Here is a 20,119-nt window from a genome sequence, read left to right on the forward strand (position 1 = left end):
CACTATGGTTAGCATCGTTTCTTCAGATGTAATGATTGTCAGGCACTGTAATGTGCATCCATACACCGTTGGTCAACTCAACTCAGACAACGCTTTGGGGCCACCGGAAGTGATGCATCCGACCGCAACCTGGTGCACCACCTTTGATGACAGCTTGACAGGACTGCAATATCCAGGCATATGCTTGCCTGGTATAATCACTATTTGATTGTGATTCATAAGCAAATGCTCACAATACAGTCAGAACTGTACAATCAACCTAGAGATATCTTAAGGATGCTGAAGAATGTTGTTGTTTTTATGTAGGGTTTCTTCAGTGACCTATGGATCAGATCATCAGGTCTGGTGATCATGTAGGGCATGATCACCATCACCTCAGCATCTGGTTCAAGCAAACTCCTTCAAACAAGCACTGGGTCAGATCTGGTTAGAATTGTTTTTCAGTAACCCATGTTTGGCAGAAAAGGTGAGTGAGTGAGTGAGTTTAGTTTTACACCGCACTCAGCAATATTCCAGCTATATGGCAGCGGTCTGTAAATAATCCAGTCTGGACCAGACAATCCAGTGACCAACAACATGAGCATCGATCTGCGCAATGGGGAACCAATGACATGTGTCAACCAAGTCAGCGAGCCCAACCGCCCAAACCCGTTAGTCGCCTCTTACGACAAGCATAGTCGCCTTTTATGGCAAGCATGGGTTGCTGAAGGCCTATTCTACCCCGGGACCTTCACGGGTTGTCGGAAGAGGTGACTGACGGGATAGGGTATTCAGACTTGCAGACTTGGTTCACACTTCATCATATCCAATAGTGTAGTTCAATGCTCATGCTGTTGATCACTGGAGTGTCTGATCCAAACTCGACTATTTATAGACTGCTGCCAATTAGCTGTAATATTGTCAGGTGTGGTGTAAACCTGAACGCAATCAATCAATTCATACATGTATAAAATTGCTGAAATTTTGCAGGCTTGATAACAAGTAGACAACCATAATATTTCTATTTCTTTAATAGATAAATTATTTTGCAGTGATTGATAGCAGTTGAACTAAAACACTGAAAACTTCATGCAAAATTTAGAAAAAAGCCATTTCCTGAATTTTTATAAAAATTGTTTTTGAAAGTTTATGATGAACATTTGATGATTCCAATATCAACAGTATAATAAATAATCTGTTTTGCTGAGATGAAATATTATTGATTATGTGTGAAGAAACAGATGGAAATCTGCAACTCTAATTACATTCCACAAACAGATGCTGCGAAATAATCACAACTCATAAATATAAATGAGTTCTCTAACTGAGAAGGAAGAAAAATTAAAACATGACAAAAACACACAAAATAACATGACAATGTTACATGAAAATGACAAAATTCTTTCCATATTCACAAGAAATCTCTCCTAAAAACTAACTATGTCAAAAGCATGTTTTCAAAAGCAAATGTTTTTCTTTCACTATGAAACAGTGATAAGGAGGCTGTACATTGGCAATGAATTGTACTGTAACACATTAAGACTCTGGTATCCATATTGCAAAACATTGGGAGATAAGAGAGTTAAATTGGTTGCCACTTTTAGCACATAACCCAGCAGTCTCGTGGTGGAGGACACCACGAATGGGCTTCATGCAGGGAATCAAACCCAGGTCTTATGTGAGACAAGCGAACACCTTAACCACAAAGCTACCTCTCCACCCTTTGGGAGATAAGGGTTTGACAGTGAGTAATACAGACTGGACAGGCAGATGCCAGTTTCTACAGCTAAAAATTAATACTATAGTTCTCATAAAAGCAATCTCAAAATATGGTTGTACACTCCAGTATTCTATTTAGTTTCCTTTACTGAAGCACTCAGACACTGCAATTGTATCCTATGTCCATAATTGATCAGAAATTGTCTCATCCACACATTATCTGCCAACACAATGCTGTTCCTGTTTATAACACTTATATCTCACAAAGAAATCAGGGCAGTGTTAATTACTGTTACCACTACACTCAATCAAAATCATGTGCTCCCTGAGGGAGTATTACATTGTAAACATCTGAAGATATAGACATTAGACAGCTGTGATTGGATAAAATAGTGTAACATTTTGATGTTTTTTAAAAGCAAATCCATCTAGTACTTAAAACACACCATAATTTTAAGTATTCAGTGCCGTCATTTTCATCACCATGGCTTATGCTTAATGTGTGTACAGATATTTCAAGTTGGTTACATTTGGTGCGTAACCGAGGTTGGCAGACTGAATTAGCTGGAAATTTTGTTTTTTATTGTAGTTTAAGGGCAAGACTGTACCATGCTGCTGACAGCCTGGATGATTTATGAAAGAATGTATTACTACAGAAGTCTCTGGGATAACGTATGAAGTTGTGTGACCTGATATAAGACAGACATTATTTTGGCACCTCAGACTGATCTTTGGGGATTCTATTTTGTTTCCTTCACTGAATTTTTTACACACTGCAATTGTATCCCATGTCCAATAGATAGAAGCATCCAAACCACCCACTAATACCAGAGGCAGCTGTATAAGAAATCCACAAAGCAGATTCAAAACATCTCAGATTCTGCACATTTTTGTACAACCCAAAAACATCATGGCCCAGTACTGGTGTATATCCCAGACCACAGCCTGTCTACACAATGCTGTGCATGTTTATAATGCACAAAAAAAACCAGGTCATTGTTGATACAAGGGAACCGTTATTTTGGTACCTCAGACTGATCTTTGGCATCTTGATCAGTGTTGCCTAAACATACCAATTAACCTCCATAAGATGTTTCCAATCCAGAACATTAAGGCCGACATTACTGAGGATATACATATAGGGGCTCACTCAAAAGTAGAGCAGACTGGATTGTCCCCAAGATTGGTTTCAGCTTTATATGTGATAGAAGAGTTTGTCATGTTGTGTGGAAATGAGAAAACACAGGTTTGAGAGCTGACTGAGTGAATTTGTATACTGCCCCTTTGGGCAATATCTCAGTACTCACATCGGTATGTGGTCTTTGTTCTGACTTGAATCATGATGCATTAGCTTGGAAAGTGAGGAAATCTGATGCAGTGCACAGATGGAAATCTCAGACTTTCACTGCCTTGTGAAACTCACAAGCAAGCATGGTGTGATACAAACCTTGAACTATAAATAAGGCAAATCTAGGTTCAATGCAGAGATACGTGGGTGGGTAGGCTAGCAGGTGACCTGCTGGGGGACTGGGTGGGTGAGCAGGTGGGTGAGCAAGCATCATGCTGGGGATAAGAAATACAAGCTTGACAAATTGGATCCATGTGACGAATCGAACGACCGACAAACTCATTAACCGAAGGCTCTCCCATTCTTACCAAAATCCACTTGAACTTAAATGAAGATTTCAGCTTTTGCAAACCATATAAATGGCCAAGAAGAGGCTTCTACAAAAAAAATGACACTGTGTATATGGAACATGTTTCTGTTTAAGAAATAATTCATTCAAATTGGTAATTCATTTGGTAATTTAAAAAAGATCAAAACAACTATAACAGAACCTGTGTTAGATAGTGCTATTTCAAAAGAGACATCATGTTGTGAAAGCAGTATTAATCTTTGTATTAAGGTTCAGATATATACTATATTTATTCATATACATTTATTTCCTCTAAAATAGATCTTAAATGTCGCTGAACTTTTGAAATAATATGGCATTCGTTTTGATTACATTTTCAAATACATGATATAACTGAACTCGCAAGATACTATTTCCTTTTATAACATATCAGCTTGCGTGATTATCTCAAAATAAATTGTATGCCTCAGGTGATATCTTTTTTTCTTATTTTCGTCTTAGTTGTTTTTGCATCCTTGCACAATCAAATTACAACTTAACATGCACTGTTGTTAAAGGACATGATCAATTGAACAGCTCCTGTTAGACAGAGACCAGAAGTGTCAGATAATGTGGGTGAGTTTATCGGTGTATTTAAATTTATGCTGCTTTAAGGAATACTCCAAAGTTATTACTGTGGGAGACATAAGAAATGGCCTTCACACATTGTATCCATGTGGAGAACCAAACTCGGGTCTTCAACATGAGGAGTGAACGTTTTAACCACTTGGCTATGCCACTGTCCCTCTCCAAGAACATAAGTGGCTCAAGAAACTTTTCAGTTTTCCATGATACGAATCTGCAACTGGGTGAGAGCATTGCGATTCAGATATCACATTACATCTGCTCTATGTGGGAAGACATGAAGGAGTAAAATGGTTTTTGACATTTATTGTCTGGGTAATGACTTAAGCATAAAACATAACACAGTCAAAGCATGATTCAAACTCATGACTCCAGGATTAAGATCACAGACTACTCCCTCACCTATACGACCCTTGCTACACTGTGTCAGCACAACGTTTAACCCTTCAGAGTGAGTGAGTTTAGTTTTCCTTTGCTTTTAGCAAATATTCCAACACTATCACGGTGACGAACACCAGAAGTGGGCTTCACACATTGTACCCATGTCGGGAATTAAACCAGCTCTTTGACATGAAGAGCAAACACTTTAACCATTAGGCTACACAACCACACTTAATCATTGGATTGCCTGATCCAGACTCGTTTATTTACAGACCCTTATCATATAGCTGGAATACAGTGGAGCATGGCATTAAACAACAAACACGACCAACCAACCAACTTAAACCTTCTGAATGACCAAATTAAGACCACATCTAACATCAACAGAGTTACATGAGTCTCCTGGTCTGCAGGTCAGCGGGTGTCTTGCATCATCCAATCATCCCTTAATAATACAAGCTGCAATCCCGTTTCACTGGGCGAACCCAGCGTGTTAGTCTTCTTCTTCCGCTCAACTCGTTTGCACCAGCACTTCCAAGTAATGTCACAGTTTACAATTGTCTCAAATTTGTCTCCATCTTTAAGATGTTTGTAAAGTGTCTCAAGGGACTGCCACTGACATGCTAACCTTGGTTTAACATTCTGCTTCATGCCTAGTCTTACAAACACTAACTTTCTTACTGTATGTTGGTCTTTTAGATTTTGTTGAAGTTGTGGGAATTCTTTTCATCTTTCAACCATAACGAATTTCCTGCTGATGTTTGATTAACTCGTACAAGCCTTAAAATGGTATATGCACTTCTCAGCTGAAAGTCCTAAGAACATTATCACATGTTTCATATGGAGTAGTGAATACATGAAGGATCAATGATTATGTTTTCGTCTGACATACATACTCAGCTCAATATATCCTCATCGTTTACCATCACCACATACAAAATTTAGGTGACTGTGTGTCATCTCACCCAAACAGCATGAACTGGATTGTTCATGGTCTGAGTAAACAATTACTGTGGGTACAGTTGAGACACATTCAGTCATTCAACAATTTTTGTTTGATAGTGTTGGGTACAGATGAGACACATTCAGTCATTCAACAATCTTAGTTTGATAGTGTTGGGTACAGATGAGACACATTCAGTCATTCAACAATCTTTGTTTGATACTGTTGAGTACAGATGAGACTTAATCAGACATTCAGCAATTTTTGTTCCATTCTGTTTGGTACAGATAAGACACAATCAGGCATTCAATAATCTTTGTTTGAAACTGTTAGGTACCGATGAGACTCAATCAGACATTCAGCAATCTTTGTTCCATGCTTTTGGGTACAGATGAGACACAATCAGCCAGTCAACAATATTTGTTCTACGCTGTTTGTTATAGAGGAGACATGATCAGCCAGTCAACAGATGTGGTGCATACTGTTTGATATAATTGAGACATGATCAGCCAGTTAACACCGGCAAACAAAACTGGCTCATAAGACGCTCACATGGTCACTACACTTGATCATGAACAACCTGGGGCCCCTTCTCTCACAATGGCAAGCACCAGTAAGCATCAGGTCAGTGCTCAATTTATCCTTGTTTGCCAGTACATGATGTTTAAAATGGGAACAGATGAGACACAATCACCCACATTGCTAAAAGCTGCATGAAATTTTACTCACTAGTGAACTATATTGCCACAAATACAGCCTGAAATATTGCTAACTAAAGCACAAAATCCAATTATCTTGGTTCATCTTGATGAAATGTGATAAGTCAGCAAGTTCTGCCTTACATTCCGTATATTAAATTCACAAGTAATCCCAGTAACTTGATATGCAATTTGCTACCTGCCTTTACTTAATATGGAATTGCAACACACCATGACATTTAAACTTTTGTATCCACATTGCATCTATCTGGCCATGATTCATGATGTCTCATATGGTACTAATTCAACAACATTCATCAATCCGGTACTGGCATTAAAAGAAGATATTGCTCGGGAGACACCAAACACTATCCCTACTTTGAAACTACATCACAATGCTATGTACATCCTAGTGGTATTATCTAGTTATCATGGTGTTGCAATAAGATGGTACCAGTAACATCTGCCGTTGAAATAGCACTTGTGCTATTGAACTAAAAAATCAGGTTATTACTGTTTAAGAAATTGTGGAAGAATATTTGTGGATAAACATCCTCCCTCTGTCATTTCTTCCAAGCTCAAACATATCAAAGAATATTAATAAAGAAAAATATTTTTGACAAACTTTGTATATTTGCAGCTGTATCAGTGTCTTGGAAGATGGATGGTTGCTTGTGGCAAGCAAGAGTTGATGAGAATTGGGATGAAGATGTACCCTACCATCATATTGCTGGAATATTGCTAAAAGCAGTGTAAAACCATACTCACACACTTACTCTTGCCCCTTCAGCAGGTGACAATTTGACTTTAACATTCACCTGAGGAAGGGGCAAGAAGTTGTGTTAATAATGGTGAATGTTGTGTTGTAAATGGTGAAGTAGTTGTAAATCCATACCATATGTTGTTACTGCACCTGACTATCTTCTAATTTTTACCAAAGGCATTCGATCACTGTCAGAATCATCTCAAAATACAATGAAGATATACAATTTGATTATTTAAATTTGACACCATCAAATGTGTGAACTTTTTGCTACTGTCACCATACACATGTCACCAAATTCCCATATTCGTTAAATGTTACAGATGGTGGAATTGACTCCAAATTGCAAGGAATGAGTTCAAGAAATAGGACTACATCTTGAATCTTCAGCAACAGAAGCCTGGTGTTTGGGTCCAAATGTGCTTCAAGCATCAACACCAGTACAATGAATTAACGATTTCTCACCTCGACCCTGGAGACAATTTGTCTTCACCTGTTGTCTGAGCACTTGCCTAAACACAGGAAAGATCGCTCTAGTTTAAGGTCAGTGGTGCTAAACACTGAATGACTGTAGACGTCTTCTCCCATGGGTAATAGCCAGACTTAACCATGAAAGATTTGTTCAAAGGGAATATTTATCACCATTACATATGATTAATGGAAATAACAAACCTGTATCACTGTGATAGATTTGTTTTAAATGAACATATTATTCACACAATTGGAAAAGATTGAGTAATTAATGAAAATGAATTAATAATCACTTCCAAATGTGTCATATAACCTGACTGAAATAATACAGCTATTCATCACCATTATGATCCCTGATATTAATATTTCCCTCTTGATGTCGTAAGCACACAAACAGTCAACCTATTGAAATGTATACATCAATTTCTACCTTGGTTCTGCTTGACATGATTCACTTAGAAAACATTTGGTTATTTTCTGTTCTTTGGCTTACAGCTACAATCATTAAAGGTCCCACCTACTTCATATTCAGAGAGTGTAGTCTGTGAATCTTAGGTGAATCATATTTTTTTTCACTGTCTTTAAAGGCAGTTTCAAATTATTTTATATTTTTTGGTGGAAGAAAGAGCTTTGAAAGAAACATATTTTGTGAGACATTTCTACTCACATAGTTTAACATTCACAGACCTCCTTCAGTGATTTTCCAAACAGCTCAAGATCATACCCCAATTCTTCTAGTCATCCTAATATCTATCAAGGCTGGGACGGTATCCTGGATACCTAGGACAGGTGAGTTGTAACTAAGACTAAACAATGAAATAAGTTATTCTTTTCTGATTAAAATGGTGCTTTGTCTTTGAAGATTGAGATGTAATTTACAATCTCTTCTTTTGGATATATTTCATGGTTAAGATATTGAAACATGAAAAAAATTTACCTCAAGCTAAAGATTACATTGCCATTTCTTGCAAAATTTGATGTCAGGAATTAAGTTATAACGGGTATCCCAGTAGGGTAGGGTAATAGATATAGGGTAACTGGGAAGAAAATTTGGGCCCGTCCCAGCCCTAATATCCATCCTATCAATCACTGAAGGAGAAGACAATATATATCCAGTATTGCCTGTAGTGTCAAGGCCTACTGCTGCAGATGTCATATCAATCTACAAATATGAATAGTTCTATTACAGGGTCAACATCCACACAACTAACAACACAATGCCTCATGTGAATCATGTAGAACTTCCATCAAGACTTTCCTATCTAGATTATCCATGCCTTTGATTAAATAGCCGTCACAGCATCAACTTCGTCAATGGCAAGTCAAGCCACGTGGCTTGGGTGTTGGCTTATCAATTTGGTTTTCCGGCTGAACGGAAGCGCTATTATCCTGACCACATTCCAAAATGGAATCTCGGGGAGCCTGGATATGTTCCCAGATTGTGTCATCCTGAAAACGGCTTGTCAAGACTTTGTATTGAATTGCAATAATTTGGAAACAGTTCACGAACCTTTCCCTGTGAGTGTATGATGTTTCATTAATGACAACTCCTCTAGATGTATTCTGTTTCTCTGGGGCTATGGGTGACTGGGATAGGGAGATACAGAGACTGGAGATGACATCATCCAGAGTGAACAAGTCAGTAAGGAACGAACTGTGATTGGACAAAGCTGAGGCAGTATGTGCATTCTGATTGTTAATAGTAAGTGAGTGATTGTGGTTTTAAGCCAATTTCAGCAACATTCCAGCAGTATCATGGCAGGGGTGCACCAGAAATGGGCTTCACACATTCTACCCTTGTGGGGAATCAAACCCAGGCCTTCAGTGAGACAAATGAACATTTTGACCACTTGACTACACCAAGGATGAGTACTTAGTACTAGTGAGTTGGGAGATTCAGAGATTCAAACACACACATGACACATGATTTTGACAGAATGTTACAACACTTTTTCCATTTTTGGTCTTTGGTGTGAGATAGAAATGCTTTAACCAGTGGGCTACCTTCCATTACAGAGCAACTGCCTTCTGTTATCATATTTTCGAATATCAAGAAATTACCATGTATTTTTTTAATGGCACTACATTCAATCAAGATCTAACTTCCTCTATGGTTTATTATACAGAAAACCTGCCTGAGAAACGGAAGGCCAATGGTAGAGCTGGGTCGGGTAACCTGGATACCCAGGATGGTTAGGTAATGAGCTGGACCTGGGTACCCATCTCAGTACCCTGACCTGGGCCCACTTGCACAAAGCAATCTTAGCGCTACGACTGTCTTAAGCCTATGTTGAAGAATAGGAGTTATAATCATTGTAGCGCTAAGATCGCTTTGTGCAAGTCAGCCCTGTTATGATCATGTGACTAATAGATTAAATAATGTGATATGTTCTTCTTTCAATATTGAAAGGCTGTAATATCTGTCACCTGTTTTGAATATAATACAGGGTTAAGATATTGAAATCCTCTAAATTGTAGCCTCTGAGCTGAAGGATATGTTGCCATTTCTTAAGTCTTAAAATGAAGTCATGAATGAACATAACAGGTATTCGGGTAGAGGATTGTGTTCTGGGTACCTGGGTACAAAATGTAGAGTGAGTGAGTGAGTTTAGTTTTACGTCGCACTTAGCAATATTGTAGGGCATGATCACCATCACCTCAGCATCTGGTTCAAGCAAACTCCTTCAAACAAGCACTGGGTTAGATCCGGTTAGAATTGTTTTTCAGTAACCCATGTTTGGCAGAAAAGGTGAGTGAGTGAGTGAGTTTAGTTTTACACCGCACTCAGCAATATTCCAGCTATATGGCAGCGGTCTGTAAATAATCGAGTCTGGACCAGACAATCCAGTGATCAACAACATGAGCATCGATCTGCGCAATGGGGAACCGATGACATGTGTCAACCAAGTCAGCTAGTCTGACCACCCGATCCCGTTAGTCGCCTCTTACGACAAGCATAGTCACCTTTTATGGCAAGCATGTAGACCCATCCAAGATCTAGTCAGTGCTTCGATACCTGGATGTGCTGGGTCAAAATATATGAACACATGGTGATCTTGTGTAGCCACCAATTGCTTGACACAGATTGATAAATTAACCACTGGTTTGTTGTCGAAATAATTCAGCCTGGGTTTGATTCCACACATGAGTACAATGTGTGAAGCCCATTCCTGGCGTCGCCAGTGTGATATTGCTGGAATATTGCTAAAAACAGCATAAAATCAAACTCACTCACACTACTAATTTCCCCCATTACTTAATTTTAATTTTGTTCGTGAAAGGTTCGTGAAGAACATGAATGCTGTCTGGTAAAGACACAACCAGTATTAAAGGCTAAGGTTTAGCTGATTGGACTTGCTTTTTTTGAAGAGGGTTCAAGTTGTTTATATGCCAGCACGTTAATAGTTAATTTTGTCAGGTGCTTTATTGCAGCCTGTAAATGGACAAGCAAACATGGGTCTGACAGCAAGTGCAGTGAGCTATCATACTGTAAAGAAACAACAAAGAAAAATATGAGACAATGACTGTAAAAACATGACATTCTATAAACCAAGTCAGTTCTTGATCCATTTCTAGTGTCCCTTGTCATGATATTGCTGGAATATTAATAAAAGTGGTGTAAATTATTGTCCCTCACTCACTCAATCATCACGGATTGTTCACACAAATGAAATGAAATACGTTCAAAGAATTCCTGTTCAAATATGAAAGTTTGTCTTGTTAATGTTGCACCCTTGTCTTCACAAATAATATAGCTTTGAGATTGCAGATATCAGACTATAGCCTGTTTGCAGTGAAAACATACCAATAATTTTACCTTGCAAGATGAACTTGAATATCAGAATTTTTTTCAACTTGGGATAAAAGTTGTGTAACGAACTATCATAGTTTAAATCACTATCATTGGTTTGTATTACAAGGGGGTAAGCACAGTTGTTGGAACAATGAAACAAATGCTCATGTGGTACATGATGAGTATTAACTTAAACCAACCCTTCTTGTTCTCAGAGTTTCATTTAATGTGCATCCCCCCTTGTAATGCAAACCAATGATAGTTATTTAAACTATGATGGTTTGTTACATAACTAGTTTACTTAATTGGTTTACTTAATTGGTCATTTAAAGTTTAATTCATCAGTACATTTTCACTGCAAACCAACTATGAATGTTACAGGATTCCTGTTTGAGTGAGTGAGTGAGTGAGTTTAGTTTTAAGCCGCAGTCAGCAATATTTCAGCAATATAGCAGCAGTCTGTAAATAATTGAGTCTGGACCAGACAATCCAGTGATCAACAACATCAGCATCGATCTGCGCAATTGGGAACCAGTTACGTGCCAACAAAGTCAGCAAACCTGATCATCTGATCCCGTTAGCTGCCTCTTACGACAAGTCCTATTCAAGTTTGTAGGATTATGTGCCACTGTATTTTGCGTTTGATTGTGCCTCTGCTGTTGTGCAATCAAAACGCAGGCCTTCATACTGTTACAACATTCAGGCTGTGACATGACTATACCTTGAACCATTAGCAGTGCAGATTCCTTTGTTAGATTATGTCCAGTGCTTCCTACACTAATGGGAGGAACCTAGACCGACTCTCATGGTCTGAATATATATATTTTATATATATATATAACTCCTTTTAAATTGAAAAAGAACCCCAGAGACATGAATGATCCTGAGATGTGGGTAGAGAGAGTGAGGGGATATGGGTGGAGTGAGGGGATACCAGTTGTGTGTGTGAGTGAGGGATACGGGTAGAGAGAGTGAGGGGATATGGGTGGAGTGAGGGATACCAGTTGTGTGTGTGAGTGAGGGATACGGGTAGAGTGAGTGAGGAGATATGGGTGGAGTGAGATGTGAAATTCTGGGAAAATCAAGACTTTCTTCATCTATGCAGAAATAGCTTGGCAGAAGAAAAAGTAATGTGGTCTGGATAGTGTGAGATAGCAAGGCCAGGAGATTTCAAATCTCCATGGGATGTGGTTGCATTATGTTCCACAGCCAGTCTACTGACCAGATGGACCCCAGTATCCTTCTCGGTACTTGAGAATGTTACATGAGAGACAACAAGCACTTGGTTGCACTACCACCCTCTCCAGCTCTGAACTAGTTCCCGCAAGTAAAGCATCTGTTGTTGTCATTATCATCAGTAAACTGTTGCAGAAAAATGTTTTCCCTAAAACAATGGAAACACAGAAAGAAAAGACAACCTCCCTCCTTTGACCTGCAATGTATAAAAATCCAAAAAGGAAAACATACATCAATATTCTCAACAACAACATTGTGTCCTTTATTTGCTCCTGGAAGTGAAATAACAATGCACTTTTTGGGGGGTTCTGTAAATTCAGGATCAACAGAAAAGAATATTCATTTTTATTTCAGCTACTTTGACAGTCTACAAAGGTAATTTCACGGTGAATACGTATTTAAATATGTATGATAGGAAGATACAAAATTTGATCCCTTGAGATCATAAATCCCGATTGGCATTTCCCATTCTGATCACAATGCAAAGTGGGTAAATACATTGGTTAAACACACACTGCAATATCTAGACACTCAATGACACAATCTACCGTTTATACCACAAGACTGATGAGTTTGTCAGCTTAAACGGTATACCCCAAAATAGATAGATATTGATATATACACACAGATATTCTTGAGTGAAGAGATCGGAGCTGCATCAACACAATTAGATAACTGTCACCATGGAAACTAGTTTCACAACATTTATGGATGAAAAGTGTCAAGTGAATGAATTTGCCCTGACTGTTGCTGACATGATCACTTCCAAGTAGCAGCAAGGGAAATAAAACAGATGAAAGCGAGTCAGACTCCAAACAGCTTCTCACTAATACACATAGAAGTCAAAATCAACTTCCTTATTTGTTTTCTGGGAAATGAGGTCTTCTACAGAAATCCAGTACAACACCTCATCAACAGAATTTATGCATACAAGCAACACTATTGTACCTTTTCACTCATGTATCAAACATCGTCGCTCACTGAATAAAGAAGTTGTCTATCCATAAATTATTATCATTCTTGATAAATCTAAAATTCCCATGAAAGAAGAAACAATCTTATGGCTGTCATTTTTATTTTGTGACAAAATACATTTAAATCACATCTGTGATAGAAACTGCTATTACTTGACTCAAAGTATATGCGCACGCACTTAAACATCAGTGCAAAGAGACAAAAACAGTGTAACATAACTTAACTTACATTTGGGATTACACTTTCTTTGTATATCACAAATTCTAGTTGCCTACTTTTGTTGGACTGAGTTCCCTCTGTGATTCAAACCCACACCTTCAGAGTCAGGCACCTAAACGCCAGCACACAAAGTCAGCCATCTAACCCACCTGATATCGCAAGACTATCATGCTTGCCAAAATTTTTATGATTTACAGTAGCTGGAATAGTGCTGTCATTGTAAAGCTAGACTCAAAGACCTGGACCATAGATGTCATTGTATACAAGTTGTGCAGTGTGGCATAGTCTAAGAAATCTTTCAGAAAATTTCACACTATTCTGCATTAGTAAGTATTGTTTTAGATGCTTGTAGATTATACTTGACTGCAAGTTTAAATATGCTTAATTCCAATGCTCTCTACTGAATTATAACAGGAACATTGTTGAACGATTACAGTGAGTCAGTGATTTGGGTTTCGTTTTTAGCAATATTCTAGAAATATCACGGCAAGGGAACAGCAGAAATGGGCATCACACGAACGATCACAACATTAGTTTAAAATACATGACAGTGCAACATAACAATCAGGCATTTACATGGAGTCAGACTTTTTCCTGCATTTGTCCTGAACTATTAAACTAAACCCTAAGGGCATTACAAAAACGGTCCCCTCATGATGAATGTCAAACAAAAACACACTTAACTCCATAACTCATGCTGCAAATAGATTACGCCACAAGGACACTTTTCTCTGTCTCACAATTATTTCTTTTGGTTTTGGAGATGGACTTTTTTTCTGAAACAGACTATTTCCTTAAAAAAGCCCTCCTTACACTTCCCTGTTATTCTTATACAATTCATATAGTGTAACTGTTCACCAGGGTGCCGTTGTACAAAGCAATCTTAACGCTAAGGTGACATGTAACTCCCAATCTTAACATACTGTTAATGCTAAGGAACAGTCATCTGTAATAGAGCTTCAGGAAACAATGACACTGTATTTTCCATTTCATAAGAAAAATTCTTGCCCACAAGCACGTTTCACTTTCATTGTCACAGTATGGTGTATGCATTAGACACTGTCATATACATTTATGCCTTTCAGATGAGAATCTTCTTTCTTCAAAACTCCACAGTGGAAGAGAGCCAAAATGTTTCTTTCTAATAGCTTTTCTCCAGTATAATGGGAAAATAAAACCCTTAAGACTAGATCTTTTCAGATCTCTTGACTTTTTTCCTAGAACATATAAACTTTTTTATAAATAACCTGGACAAAGAAGTTTGCATTGCCCTCCCACAAAGTGCAGTAACACATTTCATCTCAAAAGCCAAACAATTCTTAGAATGTTCTTTCAAAACATGTATTTTAACACCTTCTATTTCACATGTATAACATAACTGAACAAGAGAACTTGAATTCAGATTTGTCAGATTACCTCTAATCCCATGTTCAATAAAATATTTGAAAAACCAATGAAATACATGTGACCAAGGTGTACAAAAGTACTCTTGGGTTATTATTTCCTGAATGTTCTTACTATCAACCACTGCTTTGTCCATCTGTTCACATACTAATAGTTTGAATGTTGTCAACTCCTGAGTAGATGAGTCCCTTCCTTATTAACACTTCCTGTAATTAACTGCCATCATACTCACACCTGACAAGGCTTTTCATTTTCAGAAACCTTGGCAATCAATGAAGAGTTGTAGACAAAGATTAATTAGTCTAACATCCATGGAGAAGGAAAGGACTTCACTCATTTAGCTGATCAATGTATCGCTCTGCTGGGAACTAGCCATTCTGTTGTGGATAATGGGTTTCTGATGGTGATGCACGACTCCTGTAATTTGTGGCTTCTTTTTAAAAACATCAACCCATTGAGATCTGCACCTCTGCACTGAAGTGAACGTCTGATGACTTTGTATCTAAATGATTGCAGACTTCTCTGTCTCATCTCAGTAAGTTAGTCTTGTGTCATACTCAGTGCTGTACCACATAAGCCTCTTCTTTGAGTGGCATTTAGGAGCTGGTATAATGGACAGAAATGACTTTTTCATTGACAGAACACTTCTTTGTTGCAATGGATGTGACAGTAAATTGTTTTCAGTACAGATCCAGTTGGTTTACAAAGAAACAGCGTATGGAGATGGGTCCAGTCAGAAGGGCCACTTGACAAAAGCACCCCAAAACAGAATGTCAAAAGAGCCACAAGAAAATCAAAATGGCAGCAAACCAATGGTCAAAAGAGAAAAATAATAACGTCTTCTTTTATCAGTGTATTACAGTAAAAGGTTATACACCATGTAGACACTGTAGTGAGCAGGTAGTCAACATCTTGCTCTGCTTGTGTAGAAGGGGATGGAGTCATCCCACAGACACCATCCTTACCTTGTCAGCTTGTTAACCTCTTTGGTCAAGTGGACTAGGCATGGAACTTTGGATCAGAAGGTCCATGGTTCCAATCAATTGCATTTCACCGTGATCATTTGTGTGATTCTCAGTGTCTGGAACCACACAAATAGAACAGCATCAAGAATTCTCCAATTCTCCTCTGTAAGTGTCTCCAATACAATATTCTTCACTTTTCATATCTTATCTTACTGCCATCCATATATGATTCCTACCACAACCTCTAGTCTATCTGCTCCTGAAGATTGTAAGACATCCTTTCAGATTTTGGCTGTAAATCTACTGCATCCCAAAACAAATGTCCTATAATCTGGTTTTGTGCCAATGTTCCACCCATTCAGGGCCTCAGCAGAATAGTATAAAGACAATATTTCAGATTTCAGCTTTCAGTCTCCTCAAGTCTGTTTTTCACTAATGTGCTACCCAATCAGGGCCTCTTCAGACTCCAGGTTGATCAATTAACACTTACACTTATGATTCATCTTCTCTGACCCACCTCACAATTCATCTGGTCCCGTGAAGAGGAAGTCTGTCAAACAGGTTGCACTGGAGTGGTCATCGTGATTGAAAAGGTGTGGACTAATGAACTTGCACTTGTAGTTCCCCCACACAATTCTGATCAATCAGAGAAGGTCAGTGAAGGTGATGTTGTCTCAGATAATTCAGTTACTTTAGCTACTAGTACTCTTTGACATAATTACAAACCTATCATCTGTCACCATGTTTTTGCTGAATACATAAAAATGCATGCATGTCAGATTTTATGTCAAGTATATAACTAATCCATGTATATCATCATTGGACAGACTTGAAATGATCTTCACACAATGAACCCAAAAGGGGAACTGAACCTGTGAATCCAGCATGACAACCGAGCAGTTGAACCATTAGGCTTCGTCAGTGAAAATGAAGAAAACTTTATTTTAAAAGTTCAGGCGTGAAAACACTCATTTGTCCTTAACAACTTAAACATGATAACATTTCAGTATCAACAAATAAAAAATAAACATAACTTGCTTATGAGTTTATGCAATAATACATTCCCCTCTTACGGCCAGCTCAGGTAGTCTAAACAGCATGCACAGTCAAGTACTAGGCCTAATACTCATCTCGAGCGCTTGTTTACACTGCCTTACCACGGTCTTGGCCTTACCCCAGTTACCAAGGTACGGCAACCATGATACATGCTGCGCTACTCGTAACACTATATCATGGTTTTTCTTTCTTGTATACATGGTTACTAATATTTTACTTACAATGCAATACAGCAAGTATTTATATGTATACTTCATATAACTTATCCATAATACTTCGATAGGCGGTGGGGTAGCCTCATGGTTAAAGCGTTCGCTCGTCACGCCAAAGACCCGCGTTCGATTCCCCACATGGGTACAATGTGTGAAGCCCATTTTCTGGTGTCCCCCGCCGTGATATTGCTGGAATATTGCTAAAAGCGTCGTAAAACTAAACTCACTCACTCACTCACTAATACTTCGACAGTTACCCACAATGCTTTATTCAGATACCCACAATCCCTTTCGTTCAGGGTATACGCCATATTGGAAGTCTCACGTTGTATTTCATTAACCACCCACCTCCCTTTTACAGGGGCTACATTCTGGCACTATTATCTATGCATGTTCATTGTTCATCATATCATTCGGGGACTGATTGTTGGGCCTCAAAACATTCTCACACAGGAGAAATTGTTTTGGCCCCCAAAAGTGTAAGCACCCATCGTGCTAAGGGTAACCCTAGGTCTCATCCGGCATGTTACCACTTTGCCCTAGGGTGTTCTTTGGCAATCAGCCCCCGACTATTTCCCAATGCAGTTTGTAGAAATAAAATATTTTATTGCACTCTCTGTTATGTTATTATTTGCATAAATTACTGTCATTAAACATACGTTTGCTTCTGTATTGTCATATCTTGAAAGTTTAAGTCGAAAACCCGAATCTGAATGAGTTAAGATGCTCAGACTACAGCAGAATATTATGAAATACAATGTCTTATGATTTATGTTGTTTTTTCATTTCAATACTCATATATTTTCCTTTTCCAATTAATGTTATCATTGTTTTATTGTCACAAAGTTCAGTTCACTTATGTGGGCGCAAGAGCAAACATTCACAGGTCAGTTTGTACTGTGAGGTTACCTTGAAGTGAGAACCCTTCAAAATAATAACACAATAATCCACTACAATCACATCTTATGAAATGAAATACAATGCTGGGGATTGTTCAAACCCTGCTCTAATGTTTCCAGCACTACAGCTCCAGTTTATGTATGTTGTCATTACAAATACTTATATTTTCATTGTCTTTTCCAATTTGAATCAAAATGTAATAGTCAAATAGTTAATACATTTGAGGGTTTGAAAGTCTGGCATATCAATCTTTAAGCACAAAATCTTAAAAGGATTACTCTGAAAAGCAGTCACAGCAATCAGATCATGAAAAGAAAATCACAGGGAAAATAAAATCAACGTGTACTGATCAATACATTTCCCATCTCAGCTTGTAAGTTGTAAGTGGAGAGGCGGAGTTTCATCTTCACATAGACTGTGTGTCTGTACAGTTGCAGCAACAGAATGATGGCTGTCGGTATTGAATCATGAAAAAACATTCCAAGAACCTTCAGTGTTTTAGTATCATTACACAGGGCTAAAACAAACACAGACAGATGGTTCACTCAAGCCTGATCCTGTACAATAAAAGCATCAGTTGATCAATAAAAGGTATTTACAAGTCACCAATTTAAGGTTATTGGAGACCATTAATATATAAATATAATTATCAGTCAACACTACATAAGAAAATACATAAATGATGTAACATATAATTTTCCAGCTTCTAAACTGTAACATTGCAGAACTGGACCTTACCGAGTGAGTGAGTGAGCATGCAAATGAGGGAACAAGCAAGGGAGGGATGACAGGAGGGAGGGTGGGAGTGGAGGGAACACGTACCTTCAGTATGACAAGCAAAGCCTTCAGCCAGAAGGCTACCTCAACGCCCCTCACATACTAAAGTATAGCAACCTTTATCATTATCAGTTTCAGCTGTCAAGCTTCCCTAGATTCCACCACACTTTGATTTATGAACATTACATTAAAACTAGGCAGTACAATTTAAAATGTCATTTGTTTTCATCACCTCCATGACAACCAAAGAGATTCTTTCACTCAAAAGTAAATTATTTCTAAAGCTGTACAAACTGACTATACCAGTTGAATGACAGCAACCATTCTGAAGGACAAGCTTATTATATTAAGGATGCTTTCTGATTTGGTTGTATGGTGACATAGGTGCCATAGGTGCCATAAAAGGCATCACACATGTGTTGTTCAGAGTATTTAAGTTTTACTCTACTCTGCAGACAGATGTCTAGATGGTGCTCACCTGCAGATACAGCAGCAGCAGGAACAACCACCTCACCATCACCGACTGCTTCTGGGGGCTATTGAGGTGAGAGTATGAGTGAGTGAACTTATGTTTATATCGCTGTGAACAATATTCCAGCAATATCATTGTAGAGGACACTTACAATTCACACATTATACCCATTTAGGAATCGAACCCGCTGTGTTTGATGCAATAAGCTAATACTTTAACCACCAGATATTGAGACTAAGGTGAAGTTATGGCTTACTTGATAACAGAGATTCCATCACAAAAGTGTCCAAAGATGACCTAAAGTAAGAAAAGCAAACTTTGAATTTAATAATCAGAGACAGGTGGACCACAGCCTAACAATGAGCCAGCTCTCATATGTGGGTGTAGTTTTCTTTCGGTTATTGATATTTATAAGACACGAGGGCATACCACTGTCTGGCCAGACTGTAAAATACTAACACTAAAACCGTTCCAAGATATCCATGGACTTTGATGACACCTTCAAAGGTCATAATATGGAAATTCTGGAAACTTCATGGCATCCATTTGTTGTAACAGAAGAATATGGTGATGGTGTTTATCTGTGACCTTTCTGAAAGAGGCAGAAGCAGACGGCAACAAGGAAGTACATATCTGCAACTATGGTGTGACTGATCTTCACTACAATGTCAGACAAGATGACTGCTGACAAAGACTGCAACCAGTCACAGTTCAACTCCATCAGGCAGCATAATACAAACTTTGGAGAGACTGACAATGTGAAGAACCCAAGGTGACTCCTTAACATTTATTACCTATTCATTATTGCACATGTGAAAACCTTAGAAGACAGACTTTCCATGACTGGGTTTGACATGCACCTGTTATCTCTGAACTAAATATTCTTCGTCATAAC

At 38.3% G+C, this 20,119-nt stretch overlaps 1 protein-coding gene across 1 annotated transcript in view; it reads left to right on the forward strand.

The window, feature by feature from the left end:
* LOC137286838 (nipped-B-like protein B) overlaps positions 1 to 19,912 on the forward strand; it is a 97,626-nt gene extending 77,714 nt beyond the window's left edge. Inside the window, exons 3-4 of the mRNA XM_067818849.1 lie at positions 19,208 to 19,296; positions 19,826 to 19,912. Of these exons, the coding sequence (XP_067674950.1) occupies positions 19,208 to 19,296; positions 19,826 to 19,912 (176 nt within the window). The remainder of the gene's footprint in view (positions 1 to 19,207; positions 19,297 to 19,825) is intronic.
* The last annotated feature ends 207 nt before the right edge of the window (positions 19,913 to 20,119 follow it).

Source organism: Haliotis asinina, chromosome 6 (assembly GCF_037392515.1).
Source record: "Haliotis asinina isolate JCU_RB_2024 chromosome 6, JCU_Hal_asi_v2, whole genome shotgun sequence".
In the NCBI taxonomy this organism is placed as follows: domain Eukaryota; kingdom Metazoa; phylum Mollusca; class Gastropoda; order Lepetellida; family Haliotidae; genus Haliotis; species Haliotis asinina.